General features: G+C 34.1%; 1 protein-coding gene across 2 annotated transcripts in view; it reads left to right on the top strand.

Moving 5' to 3' along the window:
* Nucleotides 1-17,453, top strand: part of COL21A1 (collagen type XXI alpha 1 chain) — a 197,604-nt gene that overhangs the window by 76,891 nt on the left and 103,260 nt on the right. The window contains exons 4-9 of one of the 2 annotated variants that reach the window (XM_073006080.1): nucleotides 6,395-6,563; nucleotides 6,658-6,874; nucleotides 9,226-9,399; nucleotides 10,544-10,621; nucleotides 12,682-12,690; nucleotides 12,996-13,079. In XM_073006080.1, coding sequence (XP_072862181.1) covers nucleotides 6,395-6,563; nucleotides 6,658-6,874; nucleotides 9,226-9,399; nucleotides 10,544-10,621; nucleotides 12,682-12,690; nucleotides 12,996-13,079 — 731 coding nt within the window. Of the gene's footprint in view, nucleotides 1-6,394; nucleotides 6,564-6,657; nucleotides 6,875-9,225; nucleotides 9,400-10,543; nucleotides 10,622-12,681; nucleotides 12,691-12,995; nucleotides 13,080-17,453 lie in introns of those variants that run through there. The other variant, XM_073006079.1, reaches the window with a different exon arrangement.

Raw genomic sequence — 17,453 nt, 5'->3', positions numbered from 1 at the left:
TTTCCTTTCTCTGATGGGTGATGATTCCTTTATCTGTGTGAAAGACTTCTGCTGCTGCTGCTGCTGCTACCTCTACTACTACTACTACTACTACTACTACTACTACTACTACTAATTCTACTCTTACTACTACTGCTACTACTACTACTGCTACTTCTTTTTCTTCCTCCTTCTCCTTCCTCCCTCCTTCCTTCCTCCTCCTCCCTCCTTTTCCCCCTTCCTCCCCCTTCCTTCTTCTTCATCTTTCTCTTTCCCCCTCATATAAAAGACATTAACATGAAACCTAGTCTTCTAACATTTTTTAATATACAGTATTGTGAATTATAAGCACAATGTTGTACAGCATATCTTTGGAACTTTTTCATCTTGCTTGAGTGAAACCTCCATACTTCCTTCCCTCCCTCCTTGTCTTCCTTCCTTCTTTCCTTCTTTCCTTCCTTCCTTCCTTCCTTCCTTCCTTCCTTCCTTCCTTCCTTCCTTCCTTCCTTCCTTCCTTCCTCCCTCCCTCCCTCCCTCCCTCCCTCCCTCTTTTCCTTCCTCTTTCCTTTTTTTTTTTTTTTTTTTTTGGTAATGGCCAGCCTAACATGTATGAGGTAACATTTCATTGTAGTATTGATTAGAATTTTTCTGATCATTAGTGATGTTGGACATTTTTTTCGTATACCTGAGGCCATTTGCATATCATTTTTGGAGAAATGTTTATTTAAGTCCTCTGTCCATTCCTTAAACAGTTTTTTTTGTTGCTGAGTTGGAGTTTTTTATTTATTTTGAATGTTAACCCCTTATCAGATACATGGTTTGCAAATACTTTATCCCACTTCATAGATTGCCTTTTTACAGTGTTTTTTTCTCCTTTGCTGCACAGAAGCTTTTTAGTTTGCTATAATCTCAGTTGTCTATTCTTGCTTTTTTTGTTGCCGGTAACTTTGGAATAAATCCAAGAAATCATTACCAGACTGATGTTATGAAGCTTTTCCCTAGTTTTCTATTAGAAATGTTATAGTTTCAGGTCTTATGTTTAAGTCTTTGAGTTGTTTTTTGTATGTGGTGTGAAATAAAGGTCCAATATTATTCTTTTGCGTGTGGATATCTGGTTTTCCCAGCACCATTGATTGAAGAGATCCTTTCCCCATCAGGCAGCCATACCACCCTTGTCAAAGATAAGTTCATTGATGCATGCAAGAGTGTTTTCTGGGCTCTCTATTCTGTTCCATTTGTCTATATGTTTGTTTTTATGCCTTTATCATACTGTTTTGATTACTCCAGCTTTGCAATATATTTTAAAATCAGGAAGTGTGAGGCCTCCAGCTTAATTTTTGTTTCTCAAGATTGTTTTGACTGTTTTAGGTCTTTTGAGGATTCATATAAATTTTAGGAATGCCTTTTCTATTTCTATAAAAAATGTCATTGGGATTTTTATAGGGATTGCATTGAATCTGTAGATCATGTTAGGCAGTGTGGAGTTTTTAAGTAATATTGTCTGCCAATCCATGAACACAAGATATATCTCCATTTATTCCTTCTTCAGTTTCTTTTATCAATGTTTTGTAGTTTTCAATGTACAAGTTTTTTTGATTCTTTGGTTAAGTTTTTTTCTAAGTATTTTATTATTTTTATGCTTTGTAAATGGGATTATTTTCTTAATGTTCTTTTTAAATTGTTGTTATTGTATAGGAACACAACTGATTTTCATATGTTGAATTTGTATTCTCCAACTTTGCTTAATTGCTTTATTCTAACCATTTTTTTTGGCATGGAATCTTTTATGTATAATCATTAGGGTTTTCTATATTTATTCATGCTATCTGTGAACAGAGATAATTTTCTTTCATGATTTGAATCCCTTTTATTTATTTTCTTGCCTAATTCCTCTGGCTAGTACAATGTTGAATAGAAGTGGTGAAATTAGGCATCTTTATCTTGTTCCTCATCTTAGAGGAAATTGAGTAGATGGTGGCTGTGAACTTTTCAAATATGGTCTTTATTATGTTAAAGTAGTTTCCTTCTATTCCTTACTTGTTGTGTGCTTTAATCATAAAATAGTGCTGATTTTTGTCAATTTTTTCTGCCTCCATTGAGATGATCATATTGTCTTTATCCTTCATTCTGTCAAAGACACATTTATTGATTTTATATGTCAAAGTCTTTCATCCTCTGGATAATTTCCATTTGGTCATGGTGTATAATGTTTTTGATGTGCTGTTAAATTCAGTTTGTTAGTATTTCATTGGGGATATTTACATCTGTATTCATCAGTGATATTGGCTTGTAGTTTTATTTTATTATGGTATCTTTTTCTGGCTTTGGAATCAGGTTAATGCTGGCCTTATAAAAATAAGGCCAGTGTTCTCCTCTTCAATTTTTAGAAAGATCTTAAGAAAGATAGGTATTAATTCTTCTTTAAATGTCTGGTAGAATTCACCACTGAAGCCACCTGGCACTAGGCTTTTATTGTTGGGGTGTTTTGATTACTGATTTAAATTTCCTTTAATCTCTAGTTATAGGTCTGTTTATATATTCTATTTATTCATGTTTCAATTTTGGTAGTTTTGTGTTCTAGGAATTTATCCGTTTCTTCTAGGTTACCAATTTGTTGATATATAGTTGTTCATAGTGGTCACTTAAAATCCTTTTTATTTCTGTGGCATCAATTGTAACAGCTCTTCTTTCACTTCTTGTTTTATTTGAGTCTTCTCTCTTTTCACTTAATCTAGTTAAAGATTTGTCAATTTTGTTGATTTTTTTCCAAAAAAGCATCTCTTGGCTTTGTTGATTTCTTTCTATTTTCTATTTTATTTATTTCTGCTTAAATCTAAATAATTTTTTTCTTTCTGCTAACTTCGGGCTTAGTTTTTTGTTTTTGTTTTTGGTAGGTCCTTGAGGTGTAAAGTTGTTTATTTGATATCCTTTTTCTGTTTAATGTAGGCATTTATTGCTATTAACTTCTCTCTTAGTACTGTTTTCCTGCATCTCATAAATTTTGGATGTTGTGTTTTTGTTTTCATCAGATATTTTCTAACTTTGTCTCTGATTTCTTCTTTGACCTAATGGTTGTTCAAAAGTGTGCTATTTAATTTTTACATATTCGTGAATTTTTCAATTTTCCTCCTGTTGTTAATTTTTAGTTTTATTCCACTGTGGTTGAAAAATACACTGGTGTTGATTTCAGTCTTCTTAAATAAGACATGTTTTGTGATTTAACATATGGTCTGTCCTGGAGAATGTTTCATGTGCAGTTGAAGGGAATATGTATTCTGCTGCTGTTTGGTGAAATATTCTGTGTGTGTCTGCTAGGTTCATTTGGTCTATGTTCAAGTCTTCTATTTCTTTATTGATCTTCTGTTTGAACATTCTTATCATTATCAAAATCCTCTAGTATTATTGTGTTTCTGTCTATTTCTCCCTTCAGTTCTGTAAATGTCTGCCTTATATTTTTGTTACCATGGTGTTGGCCGCATATAGAATCATAATTATTATATCTTCCTGGTGAATTGACCATTTTATCATAATAGGATATCTTTCTTTGTCTCTTGTTATCGTTTTGTACTGTGTGATATAAGTATAGACATCTCTGATGTCTTTTGGCTACCATTTGCATGGAATATCTTTTTTCATTTTTTCACTTACAGCCTATGTGTGTCCTTAAATTTGAAGTGATTCCTTTTCATTTCTTTTCTCCTTTCTTTCTCTTTTCTTTTCCTTTCCCTTTCCCCTTCCCCCTTTCCCTTCCCTTCCTTTCCCTTCCCTCCCCTTCCCCTTCCCCGTCCCCATTCCCTTTCCCTTTCCCTTCCCCTTCCCCTTCCCCTTCCCTTTCCCTTTCCCTTTCCCTTTTCCTTTCCTTTGTCTCATTCTGTTGCCCAGGCTGGAGTGCAGTGGCATGATCATAGCTCACTGCAGCTTCAACCTCCCAGACTCAGTCAATCCTCCTACCTCAGCCTCCTGAGTAGCTGGGACTACAGGCACATGCCACCATGCCTGGCTAAATTTGTTGTTTTTGTTTGTTTACTTTTGTTTTTGTTTTTGTAGAGATGGAGTTTTGCCATGTTGCCCAGGCTAGAATCTTTTATAGATAGTACATAGTTGGATTTATAGCTCTAAACCATTCAGCCTCTCTATGTACTTTGATTAAGGAATATAATCACTTACATTTAAGGTAATTACTGATAGGAAAAATTATTATTGTCATTTTGGTAATTATTTTCTGTTTTTCCTGTAGCTTTTTGTCCCTTTTTTTTGTTTACTGTCTTCCTTTGTGTTTTATTGCTTTTTTTATGGTGATGTCCTTTATCATTTTATCTTCCACAAATATTTTCTTTGAGGTTATCATAGGGGTTATGTGAAACATGTAATTATAACAACTATATTTTAAGTTGGTGTGAAATTAAATTACATATAAATATTCTATATTTTTACTACCTCTCCTTTGTTACTGATGCCACAAATTGCATCTTTTTGTATTTTATATCTGTTAACATATTTTTAAGTTAGTTTTTAAAAATGCTTTTTTCTTTTAACTTTTACACCAGAATTAAAAGTCATTTATGTACCACTATTACAGTATTACAGTATTCTCTGTCTATATATTTACTTTTATCAGAAAAATTTATACTATCTTATGCTTTTATGTTGCTGTTTAGTATACTTTTGTTTGATCTTGAAGGACTCCTTGAGAATTTCTTATAAGGCAGGTCTGATGGTGATGAATTTCCTCAGCTTATATTTATCTAGAAAAGTCTTTATTTCTCCTTCATTTTTGAAGAACAGTTTTGCCAATCATAGCATTCTTGGTTGGCAGGGTTTTTTTTTCTTTTTTTCCTTTCAGCACTTTGAATATGTCATCCCACTCCTGGCCTGCAATGGTGCTATTGAGAAATCTGCTGATAGTCTTATCAAGGTTCCCTTGTACATAAAAAGTCTCTTTTTTTTTCTTGCTGCTTTCAAAATGTGATCTTCGCCTTTAACTTTTGACAGTTGGATTATAATATGTCTCAATGTGGATTTCTTTGGGTTTAACTTAGCATATATTAGGCTTCTTGAATTCGAGTGTCCATATCCTTTTCCAGATTTGGGAAGTTGTTGGACTCATTTCTTTCTTTTTTTTTTGAGACAGAGTCTCGCTCTGTCGCCCAGGCTGGAGTGCAGTGGTGCCATCTCGGCTCACTGCAAGCTCCACCTCCCAGGTTCACACCATTCTCCTGCCTCAGCCTCCTGAGTAGCTGGGACTACAGTCGCCCGCCACCGCGCCTGGCTAATTTTTTGTATTTTTAGTAGAGATGGGGTTTCACTGTGGTCTCGATCTCCTGACATTGTGATCTGCCCGCCTCGGCCTCCCAAAGTGCTGGGATTACAGGCGTGAGCCATCGCGCCCGGCCGGCCTCATTTCTTTAAATAAGCTTTTTGTCCCCCTTTCACCCTCTTCTTTTTTTTTTTTCCCCTGGAACTCCCAAAATGCATATATTGGTGTGCTTGATGGTGTTGCATAAATCTCTTAGGCTTTCTTCACTCTTTCTCATTCCTTTTTCTTTTTGTTTCTTTTTGTTTCTCTAACTGGATAATTTCAAATGCCTAATTATTGAGTTTGCTGATTCTTTTCCCTCTGCTTGTTAAAGTCTGCTATTAATCATCTTTAGTAAATTTTTTCAGTTATGGTATTCTTCAGCTAAAATATATCATACTTATTACTTATATAGCTGACTATGTAATGCTAATGATTATTCTTCAGAAAATACTCTTTATAAGTATGATTAATATATAATTAATTATAGATGAGATAATATGTCCAATTGAAGAACTTTCATGACTAGATGGGACCCAGGTTAAGTTTTTTCCAGAGAGATAGACTAATGATATTTGAACTGTAGAAATATAAACTGCTTGAACTGGAAAGAAAATCAAGAACAGAAAATAATTTTCACCCCTGAAATGCTAAGAATGCAAGAAAAGAATTTCAGTGTTCATTTTTGAATTCAATAAATTGAGAGCATTATCCAAAGTTGTATGACTAGTTGATAGGAAATCCTGGATGAGAATCACAAATCCTGTTCCATTGTTTTTCTTTTCCATAGGTGTTAGATTGTCTCATATTGCTATTGTCTCAATTTTTTGCTAAAGACAATACATTAACAAATATTTATCTTATATTTTTGTTTTACATTTATTCCCCATTTTTAGAGAAAAAAGCATATTAAGATCTCACTCTTAAATGTGTAAAATACTTCTACATTTTCTCAGAAAATGTATTCATGTACATTTATATACTATACATTTGTATATGTATGTAGATTTTATAATTCCAATTATAGAATACTATATTGATTAGTATTTCTCCCTTGATTTTTCTTTTCTTGTTTGAGTTGTCCATGATTAATCAACTTTTATTGCTTTTGCTTTATAGAATCTGTCTGTCCAACACGAATTCCAGTGGCAGCTCGTGATGAAAGGGGATTTGATATTCTTTTAGGTTTAGATGTAAATAAAAAGGTTAAGAAAAGAATACAGCTTTCACCAAAAAAGATAAAAGGATATGAAGTAACATCAAAAGTTGATTTATCAGAACTCACAAGGTATATATTGTATGTTGACACAACTTTTTTGGGGGCATATGTCTATGGACGTATCAAGAATTCTTTAAGCTTACACTTGCTCTTCTTTTTGTAGCAATGTTTTCCCAGAAGGTCTTCCTCCATCATATGTATTTGTGTCTACCCAAAGATTTAAGGTCAAGAAAATATGGGATTTATGGAGAATATTAACTATTGATGGAAGGCCGCAAATAGCAGTTACCTTAAATGGTGTGGACAAAATCTTACTATTTACAACAACCAGCATAATTAATGGCTCACAAGTGGTTACCTTTGCTAGCCCTCAAGTTAAGGTAAAGATGCCTGGGATAATACCATGATTATGATATTGATGGGGAAGCACCATTGGGTTTATGTGTGTTGGGAAAAAGAGGGCTGTAATTTTAACATGACTGGAAATATTTTTACCTTAAATTTTAATGTTTCTGTATTGAGAAAAACTAACAAACAAAGGAAAATTGTTTCTTGATCAATATGGGGACAAATGCTGAGGGGAACTGACATATTCTGAGTGCCTGCTACTAGGTACCAGGCACATTTAATTATAATAGCCATCCAATAAAGAAACCATTGCTCCCATTTTGCAGACAAACTAATATTGAAGTATGTTAAGTTCTCCCTCAAAGTAGAACAGCTAATAAGTGATGACAGCAGGAATTAAATTTTGGGTCTGGTTGACTTCAAAGTCCATATTGGTCTGTTTTACACTGCCATGTTCTACAGGATATTTACATAAAGACTATCTATTAGGATATTAAATACTGGGTAGATAATAGACATGAAATTTACCTTAATTTAGGAGGACATTTTATTTCCCCAAATGGAATACATATTTAATAGAATATATAAACTTTAAAAAGTTTATTTTCAAAATCATGTTTTCAGAATCCAGATACAATAAAAAAAGTAATTAAGTTTTGCTCATTATTATAATTATGATAATCTAAAGGCATATTACACAGTTTAGGAAATATATATGGTAACAAAGTATGCAATTTCTTCATTTAGTAAGTATATTACATTAAAAATATTTGTTGTCTGCTATCTTCATTAAAGCCAATGTGCCAGATTCTGTAAGAAATGACAAATAAATAAGGCATGTTTTTTACCTTCAAGGAGCTTATTTATAATAGGATATTCAAGGCAACTGGTATCAAATAGAAGTATAAAATGTTAGTGGAGTGTGGATGAGAAAATGTGTTCTAACATAAAGTAAGAGGAAATCTGCACAAATGAAATAATTTTTGAACTGGACCATTCAGGATGTATAGCATTTTGATGGAGATGGATGTAAGAGCACATTAAATAAATGATTCAGTATTGAGTCATCATGTGTCTAATAAAATGCAAGGTTTTTATTTAGAGAATGCAAAGTGACTCTCTGGTGTTTAGAGTATAAGATGCATGGAAGAAAAGGCTATCTAGGTGCAAGCCCAATTTATGAGGGGCCTGGAAAGCCATATAATGTGGTTTGGACTTTATTCAGTGAATGTTTCATCAAAAGGTCTTGACCATAAATGTGTCAGGGTCAAGGCAATCTTCTCTACTTCTTTTTCTTCATCTGTCCATAAATAATACTTTCAACTTTATCCTAAAATTAGGCCAGATCCTGGGGATACAGATATTAATAAGATGGAACATCTCCCCTAACAGAACTGTAGGGAGAGAGATTAATTCTAGTGGTGATCTGAAGGATGGCTTGGAAATGAAAGGGTCAGAGATCGAGATAGATTTGAAAATTATTGAAGTAAAACAAGAGTTCCATGAGCCTAAGTTATGGTGGTGACAATGAAAATGAAGAAATGAATTTGAGTCATGTTGAAGAAATATATTGGGTAGAACTCTGCATCTGGTTAGTTACTGCAACTCAAAGAAAGAAACTTATGTTTAGAGGATGCTATTATGTAGGGAAATAGGGTCAGGAATAAAATTTCTGGGGAGTAGTTCAAGTTTATTTTGTTACATACCTTGTTGGGCTAATTGTGAAACATCCTGAAAAATTATTCTACCTAGTATTAGAATTACAGGACCCATGCGTAGGAGAGGTACGGGCTGTTAGTGTAGACATGGGAGTTATTACATAGCAGTGATAATTGGCCTGGAGGAATGACTGAGTCAAAGAGAGTGAAAAATGTCCAGAACAGACCTATGAGGAATGCCCTCATTAAAGGGTAGGTTGAGGGAGAAGAACACTTAGAGACAGAGAGAGAGAATCAGCAACTAGAGAGGAAGAAATGAAAATGATCAAGATGGTTTGAATCCCAGAAGTTGAGTGAGAATATCAAGGAAGATTGATTAGTTATGGGGCCCAAAGTTGCAATGAAATAAACAAGATGAGGCAGGAGAGAAGCCATTTGGATTCAGAGATTATTAAACTATTTATGATTTTGAGGGAGTTGCTTTAGTAAGTTATTTGACACAGTTTCTTTGAAATATGTAATAGGAACTCAGATAAGGACTAATGGAAGAATTGGTGGGTAGCATATGAGGTCCAGCTTGGGTTAGGATGAATTAATGTATAATACAGTCAGTCTTTGTGGGATGAAGTTTCTCAGCAATGGTTAGGAGCAAGGCAGTAAGAACAAAGAAAGTAAAATATTGTTAGGGGCTTTATTGATGAATCTTCCACACTTTCTTTTTGTAGACATTGTTTGATGAAGGCTGGCACCAAATTCGTCTCTTAGTAACAGAGCAAGATATAACTCTGTATATTGATGACCAGCAAATTGAAAACAAGCCCTTACATCCAGTTTTAGGGATCTTGATCAATGGGCAAACTCAAATTGGAAAATATTCTGGAAAAGAAGAAACTGTTCAGGTAGATAAATAATGATTCACTCTTTGAATTATATGGAATGAAGCTTTTGCTCTCCTTTGTAATAGTTTTCACCACATTTAATCATATTTAACTTAATTATGAATTCCCTTAAGTTGTTCACCAAAATGTGGTCAGTTCGTTAGTGAAATTTTGTGTATGTATATGTATTAAAATGCAGAATTGGACTTAATCTATTTTATAAGAATATTTAGAAAAATGTTCCCCTGGGTTCAGGATAGAATTCTACATTTCTAGGAAACATTAATTTCATGTTTCCCAAGAGAAACATAGTTTAAGTAATGAATTTGGAAAAGAGAATATAGTTTCATTTGCAAGTGGGGCTGTAAAAATGTCTTTGCAGCTGCAAGGATAAAATTAGATTAATTCATGTCAGGGTTCTTCACAAACAAAACTGTTCCTTAAAAATAAAGCAATTGTGGTATGTTCAAATTATACGTACAAGTTTTGTTTTGACTTTTTGATACCTTCTTAAACTGGAGTATCTGTTTTTGGATGGAGAAATGTGTCTGTAAACGCCATTTCTAGAAAAATCCTTTATTTGAAAAGGTATGTCCCTCCTGCACTGTTTCTATTAAAGGAAGACTCTGTCATTTTCATATGTGTGTTTACACATGTGGTCTCTATGAATTAATGCTACATATCAAATTGTAATAAATAGTTAAACATTAACAGGTGCTGGGCCTACTAATCACACAATGCTCCATGCCGGCAACTAAATAGCGAAGACCAAAGATGGTTTCTTGAGTCCACCCTGTACCATCAGGAATGTTGTAGAGATTAGGATAAACACAGAAAACCTGGAAACACTTTTAAGTGTCCTACAAAATGCTCTTTAGATTAGCTTTTAACACAGGAGTACTAAAAAAGCCTCACTGAATGCCGGGAGAAAAATGGAGATTTGCTCTCGGTGCTAGGGAATTTTTCTTCAGTGGTTATGACGCATCACATCTTCATAGTGTATGTTAAGTATTAAAATTTTGTATTTTTATTGTTTTAGTTAAATGCTGTGATGTAAACCTTACACAATTACTGACCATAGTGGATGTTTCTATGTATCTGAGTTGCTTTTATAAAACAAGTTGCTTGTGCCTCAACTTTAATTCTACTGGGTTTATGTTTTTAGTTTGATGTCCAAAAGTTGCGAATCTACTGTGACCCAGAACAGAACAACCGGGAGACAGCATGTGAGATTCCTGGATTTGTAAGTAGGAGGGATTGTTTTTTTCCCAGATGTTGCTTTAGTACTTTCAAAGCAATAAATAAAAAGCAGATAATATCTGAGTATTAATTTAATATGTAGAATTAATTTTATTTTTTAATGCTAGTGGAAGTGAAGTTACATGAAGAAAATGTATTTTGAGGTTATAGTTGTAATGAAGTTGTTATATGTCATTGTGCGAGTGTGAATGAAAGACCACAAGAAAATGTTTTCTTGTTTTGTTTTGTTTTGTTTTGAGTTGGAGTCTCACTCTTGTCACCCAGGCTGGAGTGCAGTGGCGCGATTTCGGCTCACTGCAACCTCCGCCTCCTGGGTTCAAGCAATTCTCCTGCCTCAGCCTCCCGAGTAGCTGGGATTACAGATGCCCGCCACCACACTCAGCTAGTTTTTGTATTTTTAGTAGAGACGGGGTTTCACCATGTTGTTCAGGCTGGTCTCGAACTCCTGACTGCGGGTGATTCACTGGCCTCAGCCCTCTAAAGTACTGGGATTACAAGCATGAGCCACCGTGCCCGGCCAGTAATGTTTTTCCCATCATCTATGACTATGACTATTCCAGTGCTCAGGTAAAGCAAGTTGAGACCTGCTCCAGAAAAATGTAAGATGCTTTGTCTGAATGCCAGTGTGTGAAATGCATTATTATACTTAATATAATCATGTATAATATAATATAACAATATAATAATGTATACTAAACATGTGGACAGAACACCCCAAACAGCACAGTTCTGAAGAGCAAGAAATAATTATTTTTCCTTAGTGAAATAATGAATAGATACTTTTCTTGTTGATACCTAAGTAAAAATTTATTATAGTTCTAGAATGTAAGCAGTGTTTCTAGTTATTCAGCTATTTTCATTAATGCGTTAGGAGGAAAAAAATTATAAGCTAAAATGTTATAGCATCTCATGGTGTGTGTGTGTGTGTGTGTGTGTGTGTGTGTGTGTGTGTGTGTGTAATCAATCCCCTTTCCCCTGGGCAAAAAATTGATGTATTACTGCTAGTGGAAATATGGTAGAATGCTGTATAACTTTTTGACAATGTGAATTCCCAGTGATATTTGAGTCAACCATAGTTTTTAAAATGTGTGTAGTTATGTTGTCATCATTTTCTTTTTTCCTATCAAATGGAATAATGTATGGATCCACATATTCTAAAACCTTGAAGACACAGAACAGCACATTGAAAAATTCTGTAATCAAACAGAATTTTCTATAAAGGATTTATTCTGGGTTTTCTAGATAAATAACTGTTTAAGCACTATAGTTTTAGATATTTATAACTTGAAATATAAACCTCTTTTAAAAGTGTTAATAAGTCATGGCATTTGAGAATTCACTGTGCATACTTCATTTATTGATGTCTCTGCATTGACATATGATAATTACCATTATCCTCCCATATGATGACGCACAGCTTTAGATAGCTGATTTTGAATGCTCACTTCCACTTTATGTTTTAATGTCTGCTTCCCTACTCTCAGGTGTGACTTTCTGTGGCCTGTTTGCCTTTTGTACCTTCAATCCAACCTTCTCATTTTTGAACTAATTTTTATTGTTTGGAAAGATGATTGTCTTTTTAAAATTGTGTGTTATTTAATAAAACACAGACTATTTTAGGAGAAGCTCTCCTAAAGTGCAAGATTTTAATGCATGCAGTTTGTGACTTGCTAAGATGTGTTTCGACATTTTTTTTTCTGGTTCTTAAATGATTTCCTGAAATTTCAAGACAACATATAAATCTCATCTGGAGATATTTTTTATCTTGCATGGCTATTATATCAAGCAGCTCTGGTGTTTTAATTTTCTTCTTCTACTCACCTTAAAAAAATATATCCTTTCTGTAGTCTCCTATATGAATGGAGTAGTAGCATGTATAGAGAAGTGACTTTTTAGGATAAATACAGGGAAATATTTTGGTTCTTGTTGGTTTTCATACTTCATATATCTCTAATGTGGATGGTGAAATATCTGTAAATTAGGCTGATAATTTATAAATTTTATTGAAAACATTTTAAAACACATTTGTTGTTTTTCTTTCAGAACGGAGAGGTAGGCTTGGATACTATTGTTCCTTTAAGGTAATATTTGTATTGTGGGACCGTTTAGCTCTTTTCCAACAACTGTAAGTATGAATATTAGACAAATAGAACCCATTTTTATGTAACTTCAATGTATTTAATATTTATATATTTTGTGATTTGGAATTTCCTATTGGGTTGGGCTAAATAAAATTTGAAAGTAAATGTAGGATATTTTTACCATTTTACACAAATATCGAAATGCATAAACATATGTGTGCATGTACCTATATGTCTTTCCATGCTTGTTGTCTGTTTCCATTTTTGTCCTTGTAGTGCCTTAATGGTCCCAGTGATGTAGGTTCAACTCCAGCTCCCTGTATTTGTCCTCCGGGAAAACCAGGACTTCAAGGCCCCAAAGTGAGTAACACCTAACTTGCTGTTTTTGTTAAGACACACAAACAAGAGCTGGGTAAACCATACAATTCCTAATCACCATTGATCCTGTTGAGAAATTTCTATCTGATGTCTTCTATAGTTTAAAATCTCAGTTTTAGTCATTTTTTTATCTAGAAAAACAAGTGTATTCTAATCTAGTCTAGATTAGACTTTTGAACCTAAAACTGATATCTGTCATCCACATTAAACTGAGACAGTATTATTTGTTTGGTTGTTTTCTTTCCCCAAATACTGCTGCTAGATCCCAAGAACAATACTTCCTTAGAATCTGGTAAAAAATGAAGAAAGAGCATTTGTTAAGACATGGTCTGAATTCTTAAATGTCTGAATTCATAATTTGTCAAAATAATTTTTGGATGGAAAAAATGAAGTAAGAAATTTAAAATTGATTTTATTATTGTAAGTTTGATTTGAAGTTAGAGCCACGTACATTTATTTCACTTAATCATGTACTTTTGGGGAGTATATTCTTTTAGTCATTTCCATATTTCCATATATGCACTTGTTCCAGTTACATTTACATATTGATTTGTATACAAATGTACATATACATTTTTATATGATTGGAGCCATTGTGTGCATACTACTTTATAACTGGTTGTTTTATACATAATATGTTCTGAATATTTTTCTATGCAATTTAATATTAATGACTAATTTTTTTTTTTTTTTTTGAGATGGAATCTTGCTGTGTTGCCAGCCTGGAGTGCAGTGGCACAATCTTGGTTCACTGCAAGCTCCGTCTTGTGGGTTCAAGCTATTCCCCTGCCTCAGCCTCCCGAGTAGCTGGGATTACAGGCATGCACCACCGCACCTGGCTAGTTTTTTGTATTTTAGTGGAGATGGGGTTTCACCATGTTAGCCAGGATGGTCTCGATCTCCTGACCTCGTGATCCGCCCACTTCTGCCTCCCAAAGTTCTAGGATTACAGGTGTGAGCCACTGCACCCGGCCTAATGGCTAAATTTTTAAGTAAGTTGTGTTACTTGTGGCATCACTTAGACACAGCCTAAGTAAGACACTCAGAAGTGTAGTGGTTTGTCCATGATAGGTAAATCTTGTTTACTTAACATTATATTAAAATATCACCTAAATAAAATAATGTGTAACTTGAAAGCAGGTATGTTTCCCTAAGCAAAAAGATAATGTTTACGTGTATTGATCACCTCTTACTTGAAGTAACCATAATCATTTTTGTTAAATATGAATTATAATGTTCATTGAGACTGAATTTTCTGATTAGTGTTTCAATTTTAGTATATATGCTGCCAAAGTCAGTTTGTAATTAGTGTTTCAATCGTCAAAACTGAAAAGGTTTTATTTTTTGGACTGCTGGTCCAAGATAATTTAATTCTTTCTTTTATGTATATTTCTCTATTCATTTCAGGCCTAACCATTAAAATAAAGAAAGATATGGAATTTAAGAAGTATACATTTGATCTGTCATTCAAAGTAAATCTCTGTCTGACTTTAAATTTGAATGCAATACATGATAATCAATGTATTATTGTAAATTATTTTTAGATAGCATTTAGAAGAGTTAATCCAAATCATCTTTAAAGTAACCACCTATTATTTAAGATATCTTGACATAAAGGAGAAATACCTGTAAAATACTTCTGGGAGACTATAACCTGGAAGACACCTTGGTGTGTCCTACCACTAGATTCTTTTAAAAATATATATTCATATAATTTATTCACCTTGGAATATTATACATAAAAATAATTTGACCTGCATTAGATATAATGTAGAAATCAGAGACCCGTGCTATCTGACCTATCAAAGCCTACAATGCTTTTCTCACTCTCAGTGAGATTCAAGCCACCTCCACCATCTCCAGGGTCTCCAAGAGGCTGTTCACTTTTGGGAGGCACCTGAAGCCTCTGATGTTTTCTGATTGTCATTTGTGGTCCAATAGATGTCTTGTAGTGTCACCTGTTTTTACTCATGTACTTTCTACACTAAATTTTTAGCACACCCATTGTCTTATCTGATGAAGCCTCAAATGTTTAATATTTTCAAGTTTCATGTGTTTCTCATTTTCATTTTCGTTTCTTAGTCATAATCTAGCCCCATTGCCACCTACTACTCTAAGTGAAATTGCAGTTTTCCACCAATCTTCAAGTTGGCGTGCCTTTTTGATCTGCTTTCCATTTTCTTCAGAAAATCTGGCAGGAGGACAGGAACACACACACACTCTTCCATCCATTTAGGGCTCTTTATCCTGGAAGTGGTTCCTTACCCAGAACACGGACCTGTATGTAAAAAACAGAATCCCTAGCAACCCTCTAAGTTGCACTTCTTTCCTGGCTTTGAATGTTGATAGAGTTTTAATTAGTTCAACAGAACCTGAATTAAAACAGATGAGACAAGTTTACTTTAGGTTCCACTGAGGCTTATTGGCCATTTTTGTTATATGCTTTCTGGAAAGTTTTGCAGAAGTCCATCAAATAGAGTGACCTGTAAAGAACAGATCTAGCTTTTCTGTTAGCCAGAAATAGACTTTTAGGAGGTAAGTGTGGGGTCGAGACTGAAACAGAGCAGAAATTTTTGTATCGATAAATGGGGAAGTGCTGATTCTAAGATAGTTTTTTTTTTTTTTTTTTTTTTTTTTTTTTTTTTTTTTTTTTAAGTTCTTTAGATTTCTGGAAAATGTGACAACACTGTGGCAAAACCAGGTCAAAATGACCAGGTACACCACACTTAGACTTATCATGTCATTGACTTTTTATCAGGCATCAAAAAATTATCTGTCACTAGACTGTGAGCCCCTGGAAGAATAGCTTATTTTTTATCCCTAATGACAAACATAGGGAATGATTAATGAATTCGTTGGAACCATTTGTATATGCAAGCCCTTCTTTTGTTCACAATAAAGGTTAATAAAAAGAAAATTCTCCTTTGACACTCCAGTCTGGCACAGTGCTTAACAGGAATAATTTTTGTTAAAGGAATTGTGAAATTGTCAAAACAATAAGATCCACCCCTCCCCCCATTTAACCTATGTGGAATGTACTTCTGTTCTGCAAGAAAGATCCAGCTCAATCCCAGCTTGCAAATAACTTCCTTTCAAATGACCCAGGCATGCAAATGACAGCTTCTTCCCCTACTTCAGTAGTCAGAGGAACATTTGTGGGAAGAAACTCCTGCATTTGCTCTAGTCTTAAATATCAGAAGTGGAAAGAAGACATTTTTTTTTTTTTAGGTTAGGACAATTTTTTAATAACTTCTTTGCTCTGAGATGCCACTTTTACTATAGCCATATCTCTGTTGATACCCTTTGTTACACCCTAATAATTTTGCCAATTAGAGATTCATTGGGACTATCAAGGTACCCTCTGTCTAAGACACAAAAGCCTTTGGAAAATTTCAAGGGCCAAGGGTATTTACATTTTTATGTTAAAAGTTTTCAGACTGAGTAGAGTCCTTCTAGATTCAGGGCGTGGTACTTGGGTTCTGAGGGAGGAAAGAGGTTGGCTTTGGAGAATGTAATACGTCTTAGGTCAGATGTTCTTGTGGAGACCAGAGGGGTAGCATGAAGGCATAAGGTTTTTGAAATGAAGGCTTATAAACATCATATTTGGGCCTATATGAAGAGTTCCAAAGTTTTGCCTTGGATGAACAACTTAAAATATTAGCTTATTTTTATAAGCACAACTGTTTCATACTTTATTTATATTTACATTACTTAAGAGACCATATTCAGAGATGTTTTAGTAGTCCATGACATTTCCACTCCTGTCAACAACTTAAAAATCCAGTGGCACAAATTCAAATAAACATAAATAGATACTGCTTTTCAGCTGAGTACATATTTTTGAAAACTCAAAATGTACAAATGTTTCAACTAAATTAGAATAAGGTGGATTGGGAACTTAGTCACAGTTTTATAATAATAAGTCATGTGTCTAATTTAATGTATTGGGGAATTTTTTCCATATTAAATTTTCTAGCATTCCTCAGTCTGGTTCTGATCAGTGTATTATTGTGGACAGGAATGGTAGTGTTTAAGAGCTTGGACGCTGGAGCTGAACTGATTGGGTTTGAATCCCATCTCTATCACTGCTGTGTGACCTTGGGCAAGTTCCCTAACTTTCCCGGCCCTCAGTTTTCCTACATAGAAAATGGGAATAATAAAAGTATCTGCTTCATAGGATTATTACGAGAATTTGGTAACTCAATATATGCAAATCTGTTGGACCAGAGCTTAGTGCATAACAGTCAATAAAGATTGAGTGTCAGCTTTTATTAAGAGTAATAAAATTGGCCTTTTCTCCAGTCAGCTATATTAATTAGCATTTTACTTTATCCTTCCAGTTTTTTAGGAACAATA

This window comes from Chlorocebus sabaeus, chromosome 17 (genome assembly GCF_047675955.1).
Source record: "Chlorocebus sabaeus isolate Y175 chromosome 17, mChlSab1.0.hap1, whole genome shotgun sequence".
In the NCBI taxonomy this organism is placed as follows: domain Eukaryota; kingdom Metazoa; phylum Chordata; class Mammalia; order Primates; family Cercopithecidae; genus Chlorocebus; species Chlorocebus sabaeus.
Note: the sequence above shows the minus strand (reverse complement) of the source record. Positions and strands in the feature narration are given on the sequence as shown.